This window comes from Apteryx rowi, unplaced genomic scaffold, assembly GCF_003343035.1.
Source record: "Apteryx rowi isolate R43461 unplaced genomic scaffold, aptRow1 scaffold_37, whole genome shotgun sequence".
NCBI lineage: Eukaryota > Metazoa > Chordata > Aves > Apterygiformes > Apterygidae > Apteryx > Apteryx rowi.
Genome location: NW_020450196.1, coordinates 3,961,408 through 3,979,530, shown reverse-complemented (window position 1 = coordinate 3,979,530; position 18,123 = coordinate 3,961,408). Strand labels below are relative to the sequence as shown.

The 18,123-nt window shown below is 38.5% G+C and overlaps 1 protein-coding gene across 2 annotated transcripts in view; it reads right to left on the bottom strand.

Moving 5' to 3' along the window:
* The window catches only part of TJP2 (tight junction protein 2), a 56,642-nt gene that overhangs the window by 29,637 nt on the left and 8,882 nt on the right, over positions 1-18,123 (bottom strand). For both annotated transcript variants that reach the window (XR_003254811.1, XM_026073573.1), the window contains exon 2: positions 230-283. Coding sequence is in view for 1 of the 2 variants with exons in the window: in XM_026073573.1 (XP_025929358.1) it covers positions 230-274 (45 nt within the window). In the remaining variant the exon portion in view is untranslated. The remainder of the gene's footprint in view (positions 1-229; positions 284-18,123) is intronic.

Genomic DNA, 18,123 nt, shown 5'->3' with positions numbered 1-18,123 from the left:
AGTACATACTGTACTAGACTGTTATTACAAAGACCAACAGTAGCAAATATAGCATTTAAATGGTTAATTTAAATGGTCAATTAAGCTTTAAAATGAAACACATATCTGATTTGGACAGTGTACTAAACATACTTTAGACTCAAAGCTACTAATACCATCTATTGCAAAACATACTTAGAATAAAACAGTGGTTGAATATTTGAAAACTAAAAATATAACAGGCACTCACCTTTTGTAAGGTCACAGTGTACTGTTCCCATATCAGCTCTTCCATGCCTGGGGCCTGTTACACACAAAAGCCAATTAGCGAGACAGAAAGCATACAGCTATCTGAACTAAAATTTGAAATACTCCATCAAAACACAGACATAAAAATAATACATATATTCTAATAATTTGGTAAAGTTAGAATAAAATGTGTTTTAAAAAAAGGAGAAGAAAAATATTAATCAGTTCTAGGGTGGTAGCACCCCTTAGAATTTCATTAATTAGAAGCTCGGTCTCATTTTCAGGAAAAGCGTCATTCAACAAGCATTCCATTGAGACTGCATTAGCATTATATAGCCCTGATTCAAGTAACACAAAGTACTTAACGAAGACCTCCCCATTCCAATCCATGATAAGTTCAGTAGTTGAACCTGAAGTCTTCAAAACCAAAGAGTTTTCATATCTTTTCCTTATTGTTAAGGTGGATTCAACAAAATCTTAAATGCACTCTGGACTACATAACTGAATATTTAGATTACCCTGAACAAATTTGATTTTACAGAAAACCACAGTGTATTTAACTCAGATATATCCATTTCTGTTTCTCAGAAACCACTTTCTTTTGTTTACACAGAGAGGTTCACATTTCCGGTTAAAAACTGATCCTGAACTGACCAGTTTATCTTACTTAATATATCCTGAAATCTTTCCAATCTCACAGCTTAAAATATAATACACAATAATCACCCAGCTGTGATCCATCAAGTTCATAGCCACCCCTTTGAGGCCCTGGCCTGCAAAAAGGGGAGAAAAATTAACTGTGATATCTGATATGATTGTACAAATATTTCAAAGTGGAAAGCACCCATTTACAGAAGAAAAAAATAGGCACTGTGTGGGTACACGCATGCACACACTCAAGCCATGGGTTTATTTGCTTTAACTGCTAGAAGTGGGTTTCTTTCTTGAAAGCTAAGAGTTTACCCAAGAAAAACCCAGAACTTCAGATTTTTAAAGGCTTTAAAGGGATGACCAGCAACAGAGCTTGGAAACAACAGATAGAGAAGCAACAGGCAAGAGGGCGCGCCCGTATTTTGAAGCATCCCTGTATTTCCAAGCAAGTGCTTTCTGGCTGTTGATGACTCCATTTAGCAAGCTGTTGTTGCTGCTCCTCGAATGCAAAGTACCCCACGATGTATTCCCCCACTGGATTCTCAGCATCCCAAAACAAACTACGTTTACATTTTCCACTGCWGCGTCACCATATTAAAACAAGAAACAAAAACAAAGCCTAAGTCCTGCTTAGCATTCCGAAATGAATTCCCAAGGTATTCAGCAAACTGATCAAGAAGTTTGCAACACAGAAACACATTAATGCATTGATACTGTTCTCTCAAAGAATAGGCAATGCTTTCCAGGGCAGAAGTTTGCTTGGCCTTTTGGGCCTAGTTAAAAAATGTGTTTTAACATGGCTGGAGAAGAGGATGACCTATATTAAATTTAACATAAGTATTTTTAAATGTCTTACTTGTTTAGATGAGATGACAATGAGTGGCATTTATAATTGCTATTATTAAAACATATGTGTCTTGGATCACTGAATTACTCTATTTGCTAAAGCACACAGTCAATCAGATACTATTTCTCTACCATTCCCACATTACCAGCGAGATGCATAACCCCTCAGCTGATAGCGAACTGTCTCACTATGCTTGTTCTGTCACACGGAGAACCTTCGTAAGTAAAATACTTTTTCCTTGACTAAGTACTTTTTCTGAGCTGCAGTGATGCAGTGATAAATAAAAGTGACTAAGCTTGCTTGTCTGACGTGTATGAAAATCGGTAAATAGTTTACCYGCTACTGACCCTTGGCTATACCATCTCTGTCCTACTTTTCTTTATGATATTTTTAAGATCTGCAGAAAACCAGTCTGTGCTAGAGAAGAGCCTCAGTGTCATTTAGATTCCAGCTGACTTCACCAAAGAGAGTTTTAGAAAAGAAAGACAGTACCAAGTGATGGGTAGATCTAAAGGACAAGCGGCTGGTTTCAAATTCTGCAGAAACAGGGAGGATGGAAAATCTTTTCCAACCTCCTCACCATACAAAAGCCTGAACAACTTACATTTATACCACAAGCATCACCTAAATTCAGTTTGCGCTGTATGCAGTTCGACACTACCTACCAACCCAGAAGAGTGAGTCCAGGCCTGTGCAGGCAGAGCAGCAGGGCAGGCAGGACGCMACAGGCAAGAGCCTGGAGGACAGAGCGCAGTACCGTTACCTTGCTCCTCCAGAAACCGTAGCACCGCTTCTTTCAATATGCCACCTACTCAAAGAAGGCCTGAGAAGTGACTGCATTCAGAGCAACGCCACGGAAAAGAGATTGAAAAGGCTCAGTAAAGATATCAGTAAAAATAAGAAGTGAAAGGAAACTACTGCCTAAAGATACTGCAACTGGGGTCGTGCAAGATGTTGAACCTGAAGTATCATCTCAGCTTTGCCCAGGAAGAGGTCCTCGTAGCACCAGTGCCTGTCTCAGGTACCTCCTGTGTAAATTTGGGGGGGTTATTTTTAGCTTGAAATTATTAGTGAACATTCAGTAAAAGCTAATTAAGTAATTCCATTTTAAACTCATAAATACTTGTTAAAGTAATGCATTTTTAGAAATTGCTCCTTAGGGAAACTGCCTCCCAGTTACTGTATGCTATATTAGCAAATGAAAGTACTTGCAAAGCTGATTTTCTACAATATAATTACCAGGACAAAAGGGACTATTTCCTGCCATACTGATAAAATTACACAGGCTATCTAACACAGTTCAGAGAGCTAAATGGTCACCTTGGTAGCCCATAAAGCACAAAACACATCTGTACTCCCTTAAATCTCTAAGCAATAATCTCTTTAACATTATAAAATGTACTGCTGCTTGCCACTGCTGAGATACTAACCCATACTGGCAGATTAAGGGAGACGAGAAGATTGAGGTGGAGGGAAAGACTACAAATGTTACAAATCACCGTTTGAGGACTTGATCAAAACTAAAATTAGAGCCTCTACCACAGTAAAAAGATTCCTGCTAAAACAGTATTCCAGGGCTAATAATACGACTCTCCTCCATATGCACAAAGTGATGGGTTACAAAAAGCCTCCCTCACCCCTGCCAATTTCTTCATACTTCATCCGCGGGGAACACAGAGGGATCCTGAGCATTTTGTATATCCCTTGCAGGACCACAAGAGTTGATGAAGTAGCGCATGCCAAAACACTGGAGCGAGAAAGGCAGGCAGCATGGTAAGAATACCATAGCCAGTTACTAACAGTAACTTTTGCATGTCTACCTACGTTTTACACAGATAGCAGGCTAGCTGCAGTAAATGCAAATTACTGTAATTAGCTAGTCTACATTCATTACTGACTAAAGTCAGTCCATCTCTAATTAAACACTGTAGTCAGGATTTGCTTAAATCTGCCTAATGCTCATATACCAAAATGATGGGTGCTTTCTGTGTACCCAGAACAGACTTTTAATAGGATCTTTGGCAGAAAACCAGTCAGAGTCCTACAATCATTTCTGTGTTATGAACAGGCAGCCGTTGCAACTCTCACTGACAGTCATCAAGAGATTTATGCAATTACTTGCTACTGAGAGATCACTGTAGACAAGTTCATTCACACTGAAACAACAAAAAAACAGCAACCCCCCAGACAACCTGCCACAGCATGATCTGGCTACAAAAGTGAGCTGGAGAGGGGAAGGATATACAGTGGGAGGTGGGTGCGGGGAACCACACGACTTGGAGCAAGAGGCAACAAAAAGCAACTCACGTGTCCTTTTAAAATCCTCAACATTTTTACTGCATGTGACCACATTCTCTGTAGAGCTTGAGCTGTCTTCATCGCTGCCGGATATAATCTGTTAGGGGACGCCGTACATCCCAGTCTTTTCATCCGTTTCTACCACTCAACATGGTTATGTAATTCTAATACAATAGTGGCCTACATACTCAAACAAATCCTGCCGTCAGTTTCGCACAGGAACACATCAAAACCACAGTCAAGAAATCTCTTAATAGTTAAACTAACTCTCACTTTAAGATACCCCAGAAAAAATCAGCAGAGTAACCTTAAATTAAAAAAAAAAAAAAAGTGTTGGAAACAAATCTATATGCAGCAAGTTATTCTTATTCCAAGCACATATTGGTTCTGCYGCCACCAGAAACCTATTTGAAACTCTAAAGAACAGAAGGGTTAAGATGCAAACTGGAGATTATTTGAAAATTCGTGTTCTGATAATAACATTTGACCGTAAAAATTACCACTTGACTCCAATATCGTGAGTGTTTTAAACTGTGGTTTAGCAGCCTCCATCAAATCTTAACGATTCAACTGCTGAATCCAGGAAATCCTTATGCAGAAATAACTGTATACATATGAGTAATCCCTTTAACTGCATGTATAAAATTATGCATAAATGCTTGCAAAACTGGGCCTTGGTTCCAGCAAGTAAAAAAGGAATGAGAAACAACATGATAACAGCTGCAAAGAGCAGGACTCCCTATACCCTCAAACATTTAATAAGTTATTCATAAGAATGATAAACTAATCACATAGCCAAACAGATGACTTTACAGGAAAATGTGTCAAGCTGTCATTTTCATCTATTCACCATAAATGCTGTAAACTTTCAGACCTAACCAAAATTTCCCTCCAGACTTTACATACATAAGCTTCACCAACAGCTTAGAACGTCAAACAGATATGAACACGTGCCAGGTTCAGCACACAATGCTAAACAAAAAGCCCATCTGTAGATTGCACTTTTCAATTTTTTTCAAATTTACTGAAGCAATTTTAAGTGTTGAATGCTAAGAATTCAGATAACAGTAGAAAACAAAGTTTTTCCTTTTTGGGGGTTTTAATAAACAGACTGAATACAGGGTTCTGTGCTTTAACTGTGACCACATTGACCTCTCATCTTTCTCTGTTCTAGCCAGAAGAACTAGAAAAAACACGGGTTTGAACCATTACAGCTCAGCTGTCAAGGGTGAACACCATTCAGTGCAAATGTACAGTGGGGAGGGAAGAAGTGCACTGGCTCTGCCTGTGATTGGGGTTTTCCACTCCAAGAGTATATGTACTGAAGGAAGTAATTTAAAAGATTATCATTAGAGTTTGGTCCAGATAGTTTAGAGCCTTCATCAATGTTTGTAATGTAAATAAAAACTCATTCCTCTGAATAGTGTCATATTCATATTTATATTCATTTTCTGAAACTGCTATTTTTTTATTTTTGGTCACAAGCAGCAGGAAGCAAAAGCAAATGCAAGGATGCATTTGAGACTTGTATCCTTTTCATGACTCCCCTGTTCTCCCCCTCCCTCCCTCCAAAGCTTCAATAGCACTCCAAATTGTCAATCAGAGAAACATGACAAGAAAAAAACTGTGATGACATTGAAAATAAAAATGGATCCATAAGCTGAAGTGCTTATAACAGCAGGGACTCTTCTTCCTTGGTTTAGGTCTGTCCTTTTCTCAAAAGGAAAACAAGAAAGACAGATGGATTGACTCCACCAGAACTTAAAAGCATACAGGAAAAAATTCAGGAAGTCTAGGAATGTTACTGCAACTCTGGGGAGTTTGCTTGAACAGTCAGGACAGGAGCTCAAGAGACTGAGGAGTAAACAGGAGGGTGCAGGCTCTTGGATTTGCACCTTTCACTCTGGAGCAAAACAACTTCTCCAAAATCAGAACTCCTCTAGCAACTTTTAAAAATCAGATTGAAAGCAAACTTTTTTTTTTTAATTCATTGTCCATGATACCTACTTTCAAGGGTACAACACTGCCTTTTGACCCTTCCCCTTGCCTCTATGCCAAGGCTAAAGGAAACTAGCTAAAGGCTAACTTCCCCCAGCCTAAGATTACAGATGCAATTACTTTGATATCTGAAATTTGACATTTGAGATCTATTTGATATCTATTATCCACAGATATTTTAGTCTGAGCCTTTTTTTGAAAAAAAAGCTAAACTCTGAGAAGAGAGAACCACACCTTGGTTCTTTGTAGGAGCCTAGCCAGACAGTAAAATATTTGTGAATCATGTGAGGAAAAACAAATTAAGGACCAGTCATGATGATCTGTTCCAGAAACTGGGACCGAGAGGAGAACAGCAGAGCTTCCTGAAAACCCCGAAGAGCAACCTCAGAATGTCACAATAAAACCTTACAACAGGACACCGCATCCTTCCATTGACCCAGGTGCAAGAGCTTCTTTATTACAGCAGGGTCTCCCTAAAAGAAAAACTAGTTACAAGTCTTACACCTAGAACTGACTGCTTTGACCTTTTCCTGTCTAGACAGAGAAGTAAAAGGATCCATTTCCTCAGATGTAATCTGGACAAGGCCACATAAATAAGCAGGAAGGAAATACAAGATGATCATGGTGGATCTATTATAGAAGTGACACAAAAGAGAGGGCCTTTTTTATTTATTTATTTATCTGGTACCATGGCCTTAAGCTTAAAAACCTTTAGAGTGGAGTCTAAGTTTTTCCTAAAGACAGACTCCTATACTGAAGATGACCAACAACTTTAACTGAAAGTCATCCACCTGTAAAGGAGGGGGACAGAGGCTATTCTGGTCACTGAGATGAACAGCCAGGGAAAAGAATCCAGAGCTGTGTCAAGAGATGTCAGCAGCACTCTAAAATTGCTGCACCCTAATGCACTTCTCGTGAAAGACAGTGAAAAATGCCTGAAGAAGAATGGCACCTTCACTAGGCCTCTCTTCTGTAGTAGCAAAGGATGCTCAAACCACTCTGAAATAGAAGGCTCCAGTTCAAGTGTTTTCATCAAATATTTGCATATGTAAGGCAGACCTTCGATTAGAACCTAGAAGGGTGAGGAAATCTCTGTTTTTCCATGGACCTTTTACAACAAAACCAACATCTCACAAAAAAGGAGGCACCTAATTTTCTACCAATAAACCTTCTGCTTCAGAGGAACATTTCCTACTTTCTGTGTAGGTTCCTGCACCACTAAGGGAACCCCTGCCCTGTAGAGCAACAGACGGTCATTAAGAAGCAGGATCCCAGAACAGTGAATGGCTCAGATTAATGGACGATGAGTGATAAAAAGTGGTTTGCAAAATGAGTGATAAAAAGTGGTTTGCAAAAGATATCCATTTAGAGTTCACCTCTTTTGGTCACTAGGAGTAACATGCACTTGCTCTTCAATAAGGCAGACATTCCTCCTTTTTTCCCTAGTCTTATGAAGGAGAAGCACAATGAACAACTCCATGTTAAATGATACTCTGTATTTAGGATCATCAGTTCAACTTTCTCATTCAAGTAAAATAGCATCAAGATGGTTATATACCAGGATGCAGAAGTTTTTTAAAAAAACGTGCCCTGTCACTTACTGGACAAGTAAGTATACCTACATCATGGCACTGGAATGACAAACTTTGAAGGAGAAAAAAATTTTCACATGGAAGCAGCAGTGTGGGCAGCCCTTCCTTCCCCTTCTCTCCAAAGGGGAATTATCAACTAAAGACTATATATTTGATATAGCCTTTGCTATCTCCTGAAATACTTCACAAAACAAATACCTTGCAAACAGGACAAAGTAAAAGTATTTTGCTTGTAACAAGAAAATTCATCAAGCATTATCAGACTTCGTTCTAGGTACATCTTCACAAAAATGCATTAGAACCAGTAACCTCATAATACAGTTTCTCTGAAAAGATCTATTTAAAGAAAACATAAACATACCATAATGTCTCTACTCATTCATTCTCCCAGATTTGATAAACTGCATGGCCTTACACAGAAACACATCAGAGTTGTTTTTAATACAAGAAAAGTGATTGACTTCAAAAACTTTCCCAATCATATTTCACTGAAAAATTACACTATTCACCTGCTAAGTTTTGTAAATTTTACCTATAACAGTACTGGCAAGTGCTATGTAAATACAAACACCCCTTATTCCAGGAATTCTCAGAGCAATCTCTATTTCTTATATTGCATGAAAGTTTCAAAACTATCAGATGAAGACTATTCACTAGGCAGTAATGAGAAGCTTTTTGACATTACTTCTTTAGAACAAATCTAAACTAGTATGATGACAATACCCACAGCAATTACTTAACACTGTGCTCATCACTACTTTCACTAAGCATTTTGCTTCCAATTAGCAATACTTTTTGCTTTTCAAAAATACCCAATCTGAAGGCAAGTCAATTGCAGAATCAGGAGCATAATTCAGGCTTCTTGACTTCAAATCAATTAGCCTATCCACAGAAACATGTTGCGTCAGGAGGCAACCACCCAGCTACCCCCCTTTTCTATCATACAGGAGATTTGTACCAGAAGAACAGCTGTAACAGGAAAACAGGACCCAATATTCTCCCAGAGTGGTAGTTATAGCCAACCAACAGATAGGAAAAAATGCCAGGGCTGCAGAACACACATTCATTTGAACCTCTTTTTGCATTATGGCACCCCAAACACCCTCCAGACTGCAAACTGAACTACAAAGCAGTCCTACCATAGAAGTGAAGAGCTGAATGAAAACGGTACTGTCACCAGACTACTGGGAATGATTAGGTGACAAACACATGCAGGTCCCATTTGCACTGTAGCCCTGTTGCTAGCATGCATAGGAAAATGTCCCAGATACCCCAGGGCACAAAATTCTTTGAAAAAATATGCTGAAGAAGATGGAAAAAAGTTGCACATGCACACAAGATTTCCACTGATCCAGAGCTGTGACAAGTTGTGTGCTTTTTAATTCAAAATGTATCACTTAATCCTGCTCACAGCAGGTCTATGACATATGATGCTTAAACACAATGAGGGTTATCACACAATCTGCCTGTAACAGCAGTTCCTGYGCTAGTACTCCCAGAATGGTTAACAGTGATGAAATTAAAATGGCATCTGCAGTGGAAAGAATTTTTGCAGAGGTTTCCCTGGACACAGAAGAAAAATAAATCAGAATAGAGTCCTGGGATTTGTTTTTTGCAAATATTTATTTATTCTGCACTTCCATAAAACAAAAGGAATAATAAATAACCTGGACACTACAATGAAGCCACTACAGAATATGGCATACAGCATCTTTTTGCTGGATTACTGAGTAGAGCATATAATCTCTGAATTGTTTTATCAACTGTATCAATTGTTCTATCATTTACCAATTAGATCAAAGACTTTCAGAAAGCGGGCCAAGCACTTTGAAGGGAAGAGGATGATGATTTCCCAAAAACATTTTGAATTCAGGTCACAATTTGCCTTAGAAATATCTAATTAAAAAAATCAAAGCTTTTTCTGTTTGTTTATTTACTTGTTTTCTTAAGATGCTTTTCTCTGACTCAGGCTCATTAATGCTTTTGTTTCCTTGCCTCTAGAAATGAACATCTTTGGAAGGTTCAGAGACAACCAACACCCCTTTTCATCTTTGGGAATCCAGGTTTCTCCTGTCATACACACATCTACCTCAATATTCTGGGTAAGGTTTCACAATATATGCACAAAATAACTTCCTTCTGACAAAAACAATCTCAAGCCTCCTCTTGCTCATAGTACATGCTCCTTTTTGACTCACTCCATGAATGTGGGTGTTTGACCCTTGCAAGAAGCTAAAACAGCTCCCTAAAGCATCAAAAAGCTATTCACCTTTTCCCACTGGGTTACTTTATTGCCATTTTTGTGAGCTGAACTGGCCTATTGAGGCCAGTGAAAAACAGGGATGAAACAGGAGAAATGTTAGAACTGTGTGTGCTTAAGATCAGCTCAACCATCACAAGAAACCTCACCATAAAGATGCATCAGGCTAGTAAAGTTGGATTACACCAAACAGACAAAATATATATGCTCCTGTAGTATAGATGGATAGATGTAAGGCCAGCTTCTTTCCCCCTCATGTTGTATGTTAAGATGGCATACACAGAGGATTTCCATCTCCAGCTGAATCTGCACGGCAGAACAGACGAGCAGAACAGGCAGGAAACCTCATCTTCCAGAAAAACCCACCGTTGGTAAGTTATTTCTGCATCATGGGGACAATTCATGCAAGTTAGCACACCACAGAGCCCAGATTCAGTGTACAACCCATAAGTAATTTAGAGAGCCACTAGATGGTGCAGTGATGCTGCAACAGAAGCCCAATTTCCTTGTCACATATAGAAATACATGTTGAATTAAGCATTTCTTTTTAACCTAAGAAATACAACCTCAGACCAATGCTTTGGCAGATAACATGGTATTATTGCTCTGAAAAGCTCAGACTCATTGTTATAAAATATCTTCATGTATTTATTTCTCAGTCAGAATAGGCTGATACTTGAATGATTTTCATAAATTCATATAAATTAGAAAATTCTGAGAAAAGGGGCTAAGAATATTTATCCTTATTTCTGTGTTTAAATCAGTATAAACTCAGAGAGAAAGAGCAGTCAAAAGCTTGCAGTGCTTAGGTTAATGTAATTTGAAAAAGCAGGTAGAAAGGTATCTTGTTAGGCCAAAATTTATTTCAGTACATTTGTTCCACACTAAAAAGGACAGGAAATATGATTTTAAAACAGGGTTTGTTTTTTTTGTTTTGTTTTGTTTCTTTAATCTCAGTGTTTAGGAGCATATATCCTATCATCAGTCAAAGAGGCATTTTTTTGGAAATTCTGGCTTTATTAAGTGCCTTTCCACCAGAATTATTTCAAGGATTAATTGCTCTATTTACACAAGGGAAATAAACATTTTCCCTGAGCAGTTTTATGTTCTGAAGAGAGAAATGTCTGAGACTCCAGAGAGATAAACCATGCATGTTGCTTTTCAATCACACCAAGATCCCACAGAAATAGGTAGGAAAAAATTCTAAATGAGAGATTTTGATCCAATACCAAAGGACAGTTGCACCTRAAGTTAGAAACACTACATTTCAGCACTAATAATAAAAACAAGAACTATAATTAAAATTTTAGAGTACAGTTTTTTGTTTCAGGCTACTTTTGACCAGAACACAGAAAGTTTGATACTCTTACACTTGCAAAAGTACAATGAGGTCTTTAGGATACTGATTCTACGGACATAAAGGCATACTTTCTTGTTAAACTTGAAAAATCAAGCAAAACATACACACTGGAATTATCTAAAATTTATTCACTTATATTCCGCAGTACTTGCAATCTCTGCCAGTAAGAACAATTGTTAATCATTTCAATTCAGTATCTAAAACATATTCAGGATTATACAGTGCCTTTTTTTTTTTTTTTTTTAAAGACTGTGATGCTTATTGAACAACTATCTTTTAAAAAATGCCTGCTCCCTCTGTAACTGTTGGAAGGGGGTAAATATAAAAGCAGCCACCTAAACTACAGAATGGTGTGCTATCAGGAGCAACTCTTCATTCACCTTTACTGTGAAAAAACACAGTGAGAAGGGCAAAGAGACTTATTCACCCCAAAGCGTAACAACTCATTCAGAACACAAACTCCACAACAGTTTACAACTTTGGCAAGCTACAAAATTAAAATATACATGCAAAACTTCCAAACTCATCTGGGACAGGGTAGAAGAGATAGTCAGAACTGCTGTAAGGCTACAGCTGCATTCTACTGAGTTTAGATGCATACATATGCATCACCAAAACCCAGTACAATATCCCATTACAAACTAAACAGAAGCCTATTCAAGAAGGAAAAAAATGAAATTGACTGTAATCAAAACACAGCTGCAAGACCCACAGGTCATACCTACAAAAATCATAAAATTCATAAAAATATAGCTTAGATCTATTTCAGCAGCAAGTTCCCTCCACTATCTTTTGCCCAGAGCTGTAAGAACAGCTCTGTCATTACCCTGTCAAAATTATGCTGCAATTGTTCCAGTGCTTCCCCCAACAGGAAACAACCAATTGTTCAAAATTTGCGCAGGGAACAACTTCAATTGAAATGTGAAATCACCTTTTCAGAGAAGAAAATATATCCTGTTTCCAAAAAAAAGAGCAAAAATGTTTTATTTTCCACACAGTAATTTCTGCCTCTTGAGGAACAAGCCTGTGGGAACTAACATTTTTTCATCAAAATTTTTTTCCCTTTCAGATGTTGTTTCACAGAGGAAAGCCTGGTTTCCTAAGTGTTCTGGGATGCACAGCATCACTCCAATGGAAAAACCTTGAAAATGGTAATTCATTCTCCCATGTGGTGTAGGGGTTCTAGAGAACTGAACAAACCCCACATCTCAGACTTGGTGTATGCTCAGTCCTGCAATAAAGTTAATAAGGTGGTTTTCCCCTTTTTAAAGTCACTTCTTAAAAACACAGTAATGCTTCAAGAGATAGCAAGCTGGAAGTCAAACAGCTTCAGATGAACATTAGAATTAATCTAGGTAAAAAGCTGAAAGATCAATTTTAGTTGTGTATGCAGCAAATGTGTATACACACAGGGAAGTGAGGAGGAGACAGTTTATTTTCTGTTTTTCTTTCCTGATAGTTTTGCTTTCTTTTCATCCTTTCTTACACCACAGAATTAAGGTGGTATATTAAAATTTTTGTTTACACTACAAGAAGGTAACTTGACTGAAGGGATACTAAGCTTTTAGTCTACCTAAAAAAAAAAAAAAAAAAGCTTTAACAGTTGTCTAACATAACCACCTACATTCATTTTAACTGTAAACATAAAGCATTACTTTCCATTTGCCTTGCTTCTGTTTTTCCTGCTGCTTTAGACACCCATGCAATCCAAGTCTGAGAGCACAAATACACAAGCAGTTTGTGCACAAGCTTGAGTTCAACAGGACCACTTTTTTGTTTGGCATTCATATGAAAAGTCTGCACTGATATACTTGCGGAATTGGGGATTGATGGAGATGAAAACAAAACTCATTAGGTGTGCCTGATCAATCAGTTTCATTATGCTGGATGGCTTAGATGTCTTTTACTAGTTTAACTGTGGAAAAACATGAAAAGTAGAGCTGCTGTCCTTGAAGTGTCTCATTTCAGAATCTCGGCAGCCAAAGCACGGCTTTTACACTTGTATCTTAAAATACAAATATGAAAGAAAAAAACAAACCAAATCATCACATCTATTATGTGATTCAGAGCACTAATTACAATTCTTATTGAACTATAGTGATATATTTTCTTCTGTTTCTGCTGCTAAATGCTTTGGTTTCTTCCCCCCATGTTCAAATAGCAAATCAAGCACAAGAAGCAACTACCAGACAGAAACTGCATTTCTGCTATTCCATGATCCTTACAGATTCTGTGATTACATAAACTTTGTTATCCAAAAACTAAAGCTCCCGAATCTGAGAAAAACAAGCTGGGTATCTGCCTACTGCTTCATGTAACTTGTTTTTAAAAGGCCAATTCATTGCTGGGATACAATCCAATCAGGTCAGCATTTATATTTAATCATCCGGTCATAATGCAAGACAATTCAAACAAAGGTACAATTGTTTGTTTCCGAGCTTAGTCACAAACCAAATTAGATTTTTCTTTCCCTGTTAAGGTTTCTAGTACCCTTTGTTCTAACTCTATTAGAAGAAGTATGATGTGCCATATTCTTGCAAGCATTTTACTTTTCTTGAACATTCCTGCGGCAATAAGATTACATATTGTCACATTAGCTCTCTTTTCCTGACTGATGGAAACAAACCTGAAGAAGGTTCTGCATGGTCCAGTAGTTTTGATGGTATATTTGACTGCACTTTAAGAATGAAACTCCATAAAATTCACAGAATAAAATATACTTCATACGACTATTGATGTCATGTCACAACCCTCCCAAAACATAAATGTCACAGAGGAGGTCATAGTCACATGAGGCAGATAAATAAAAGCTTAATTTGAATGTCCATAATACTAAAAGCCTAATTCAGATTTCTGTTAAAAAGCAAGTCAAAAATTGACGAGTCTAAAAATCTCAATCAAATCTCTATGATTAGCTTTATTAAAGTTAGTTAAGTAGTTCTGAGCTTAAAGTCATATGTTCAGCATCATTCAGATATATGAACAGGATGAGCAGTCACAAGTATCTTCTGTGTATATCCTGTTTATTAGCAAAGTCTTATGGAGTTACAGTGAAGTTATCAGTATGCAGTGAAGCTATTGATTGCTCTGCAGTCTTCGTTTTAAAGCCACTTCCTACTTTTCAGATATCCCATCCTCAAAGGATTTTTACAAGTCTGTTTTCTGTCACATCTCTCCTCCTTCCTTTCTTTCTGCTATGATAGTCATGCCCTCAGAGTCTTCAGCAATCCACCTTTCCCTCACAAGATGTCTCAATTGCTTACTCTTTCATGCCAGAAAGCATTGCTAAATGCGACCCCTAAACTTTAACACAACATGCACATATTTAACATGAGAGCTAAACTGTAGCACAAGTTCAGTATTTATTCTGCCATCCATAAAATTGCTCCTGGGACTGCATTTGAAGGGACTGGGTCTGTATGCCTCATACGGACCCTCCTCCCAGTACATTTGAAAAAAGAACTGGGAACACACAAACAAACAAAAAAATCACTTGGTTTCATCCCTGTCCCTCCCTGACATATCAACTACCATGAGTTAATGGATTAAGCCAGCTGCACCTGCTTCAGTAAACCACATTCAGAATCCCCCTGCTCACAGTAGAGTTTCTACCTCAGGGCTTCCAAAGAAGTATAACTGCTTTTTCAAGCAATAAAGCTATGTGTAAATGCTCACCGCAGCCCTGAGTATTTCTGGGGCAGCGTCATCAGCAACCTATCATCTAATATAAAGTTGTGTTACACAAACTCACCACTTACCTGATCACATTGATAAAAATGCTTTGAGATAAGGAAGCAATAGAAGGGCAAAAGAGAATGGAAGAATTCAAGTATTTTCCATTCCTTCTCCCCAGTCCTCTGGCAAGTGAGAAAGTGAGGCTGAAGTTCACTCTGCATTTTGTTCTAGTGCTTGACTTTGCTAACATCCAAGCATGCTGAGACAGAGAACATTTCAACCAATCCCCCCTCAAACTTATGTAGAAATTATTCCTGCTAACAGTATTAATGACAGCAGTTGATCAATAACCCTCAATCAACAAAATAAGGTGAGAAGTGTGGAGAGAAATCAACTGCCTCTCCATCTTTTTTTCCACAAATATCAATATAGTAACTTTCACTTGGTTGATTCATTCCCAGAGAACTAATTCGAGATTATCTGCAGCCATTCTTGCTTTACTTGACAGGATGCCAGCAGAACAATTTGAAACTAGAACTCTTGATGCAATGTTACCAAGCCAACACTTCACATGCATATAATGTCAATGTAAGGAACCTCAGGCATCTCCTCAAACATTAAATGAAACTGAACTGTCACATTCTCCTGAAATGGAAAAGACCATTTCCACTGAACTGTAAACTGAAGTACATAAATGATAAACTGACCAGAATAGGATCAGCAAGTGACAGAACAAATATTATTCCTCCTTTCCTGACTATTAGTCTCTTTCAAAAATCACACGAGGTTTTGAAAGAACTGGGAAAGAAAAACAAAAGAATCCTTCTGCATATGTGGCTGAAAAGGAGTCATACGGTTCAGAATCTTCAAGACTTAGAAACTTTTTCATTAAGTTCCATTTAGGTATTGACTGAAAGGTCACTGTAATCTGAAGTTCAGAAGGGCAAGCAGTTTGAGAAACATAAAGAACATTATATACTCAATGACCTTCTGACACACAAAGCAGAAGCAAGACATGAGGAAATGTTCAGCTTTCCCCTCTGAGAGAAAAAGAAGTTATACACCTGCATATAGACAATCAAGCCTTACAAAAAAAGAAAAATGTAAGAAAAATGTAATCCATTTTCAAATCATTGCTAACCAAGAGTTTTAGTAATTTCTCATTGCTGTAGAAGACATTAGCAATGTCTACTGGCTTCTACAAGGTAAAACAAGAAAAGCAAGTTTGGAAAACAGTGTTGAATTGTTACAAGAGACAAAGAAGATAATTGATAAAATTCAATAGCTTAATACCATAGTGATATTAAAATTAGGAAGGTAGCATAACAACCTCTCAAAAGAAAAGCCACACAGAAAATGACACATCCTTGAGGAATCTCCATGTTGGACTGGATTATACATATTGCCAACAGTTTTGTGTGGGGCTTTTCACATCTGATCAATAGCTTGGTAAGTACGTCTGAGGCATGTGACACAAGACCTCCTCCTCCCCTTCTTCCTCCTTCTTACCAATCCTTAAACAGTTTTTAAATGCACTGGGCACTGCACATGATTAGCTGGGGCAGTGGATTTGCCAAAGGGGAACTGGGCATATAGCAGCGTTTGGAAATGCCAGTAGGCATGCATCTGTGATTAACACTATGTCTTAAAAATCTGACCTCAGGCTTTTTAAAGCATGACCTACTGTAACGCATCAGCTTGAAGTAAAGCACACACAAATATCTGATAACTCATCAAGCAACTGAAGGAAACTTCCTGGCAGACAAGGTACTGGGTCAGGAACAATATATCCATTTTGATGCTAAGCAGCACAATTTTGGGGAAATTTTAAGTGCTGGAAAGTAAAAATTTAAAGACAAAGCACCTACTTTAACTGCAACCATTATGTAAGACCACAGACAAAACATTAAGTGCAATTCTTCACAGAAATAGGAGTTCTGAAGACTTCATCTAAGGAAAACACAATTACCGATCAGCTAAGCTAGCACCGTTCAGTTGCTTAAAAATGTTTTTGCATAACTCTGCAAGCAGAAGAATCCAAAACCATTGACCACTGTTTCTATTTCTGAGAAAAAAAAATATTCAGGGAAACAAAGTAATCAGTAAAGTAACTTGTTTTTCATCACATTCTGCAATTCTTCAAAAATCTTCAGCCCTGGCAACTGGAAGAAATCCACACTATCCAGCAGATTTTTGCAGCGCTAGAACACATAAAAGAAGCGCAGTCAGTGCCAAGCACTGACCCTAGCAGCAAGCTCTACAGTTCAATCAAAGGCCAACAATTTGCCTCTGACAGCTCCATTAGTAAAGCCTGAAATGACAGTCGAGCTGGACATCCCGCATTCTGTTGGAAAAGCCCATATTGACTAAGAATCACAAGAAGCAAGCTCCTGAAATGCTTTCTCATCACAGGCTAGATAGGCATGTGCAAAGGAAAGACATGGCAGGCAGCCGAATGCATACATTATTAAACAATAAATAAATAATAAATAGGTGTATCATTTCTTGTAGTTGGATAAGGAAGCTGTTAGACCACAGCTGTTTTTTTCCAAGTCTTTTTTTTCTTGATACTGTTGTTTTAAAAAGAATTGTTTATCCAAACTCACTAATACCGTATTATTAATCAATTAGAGACTCAGCATATGTAAAAATTATATTGCTCTCTTACTGATTAACAAGGCATAACACAGGCATGCACACACGTGTGCACACACACACCCACTTCACACCCCACATACCCTCCACACACACCCCGACCCCCTTCACACCCCTCACACCCTCCACGCACACCCCGACCCACTTCACACCCTCCACACACACCCCGACCCACTTCACACCCCTCACTCTCCACACACCCCAACCCCCTTCACACCCTGCACACCCTCCACACACCCCAACCCCCTTCATACACCTCCACACCCCAGTCTTCACACCCCTCACACACACTCTGACCCGCTTCACACCCCCACACCCTCCACACACACCCTGACCCTCTTCACACCCCTCACACTCTCCACACACCCCAACCCCCTTCACACTCCTCAAACCTTCCATGCACACCCTGACCCCCTTCACACCCTCCACACACACCCCGACTCCCTTCACACCCCAATCTTCACACCCCTGAAACCCTCCACACACACCCCGACCCCCTTCACACACTCCATGCACACCGTGACCCCCTTCACACACACCCCACCCTCCACGCACACCC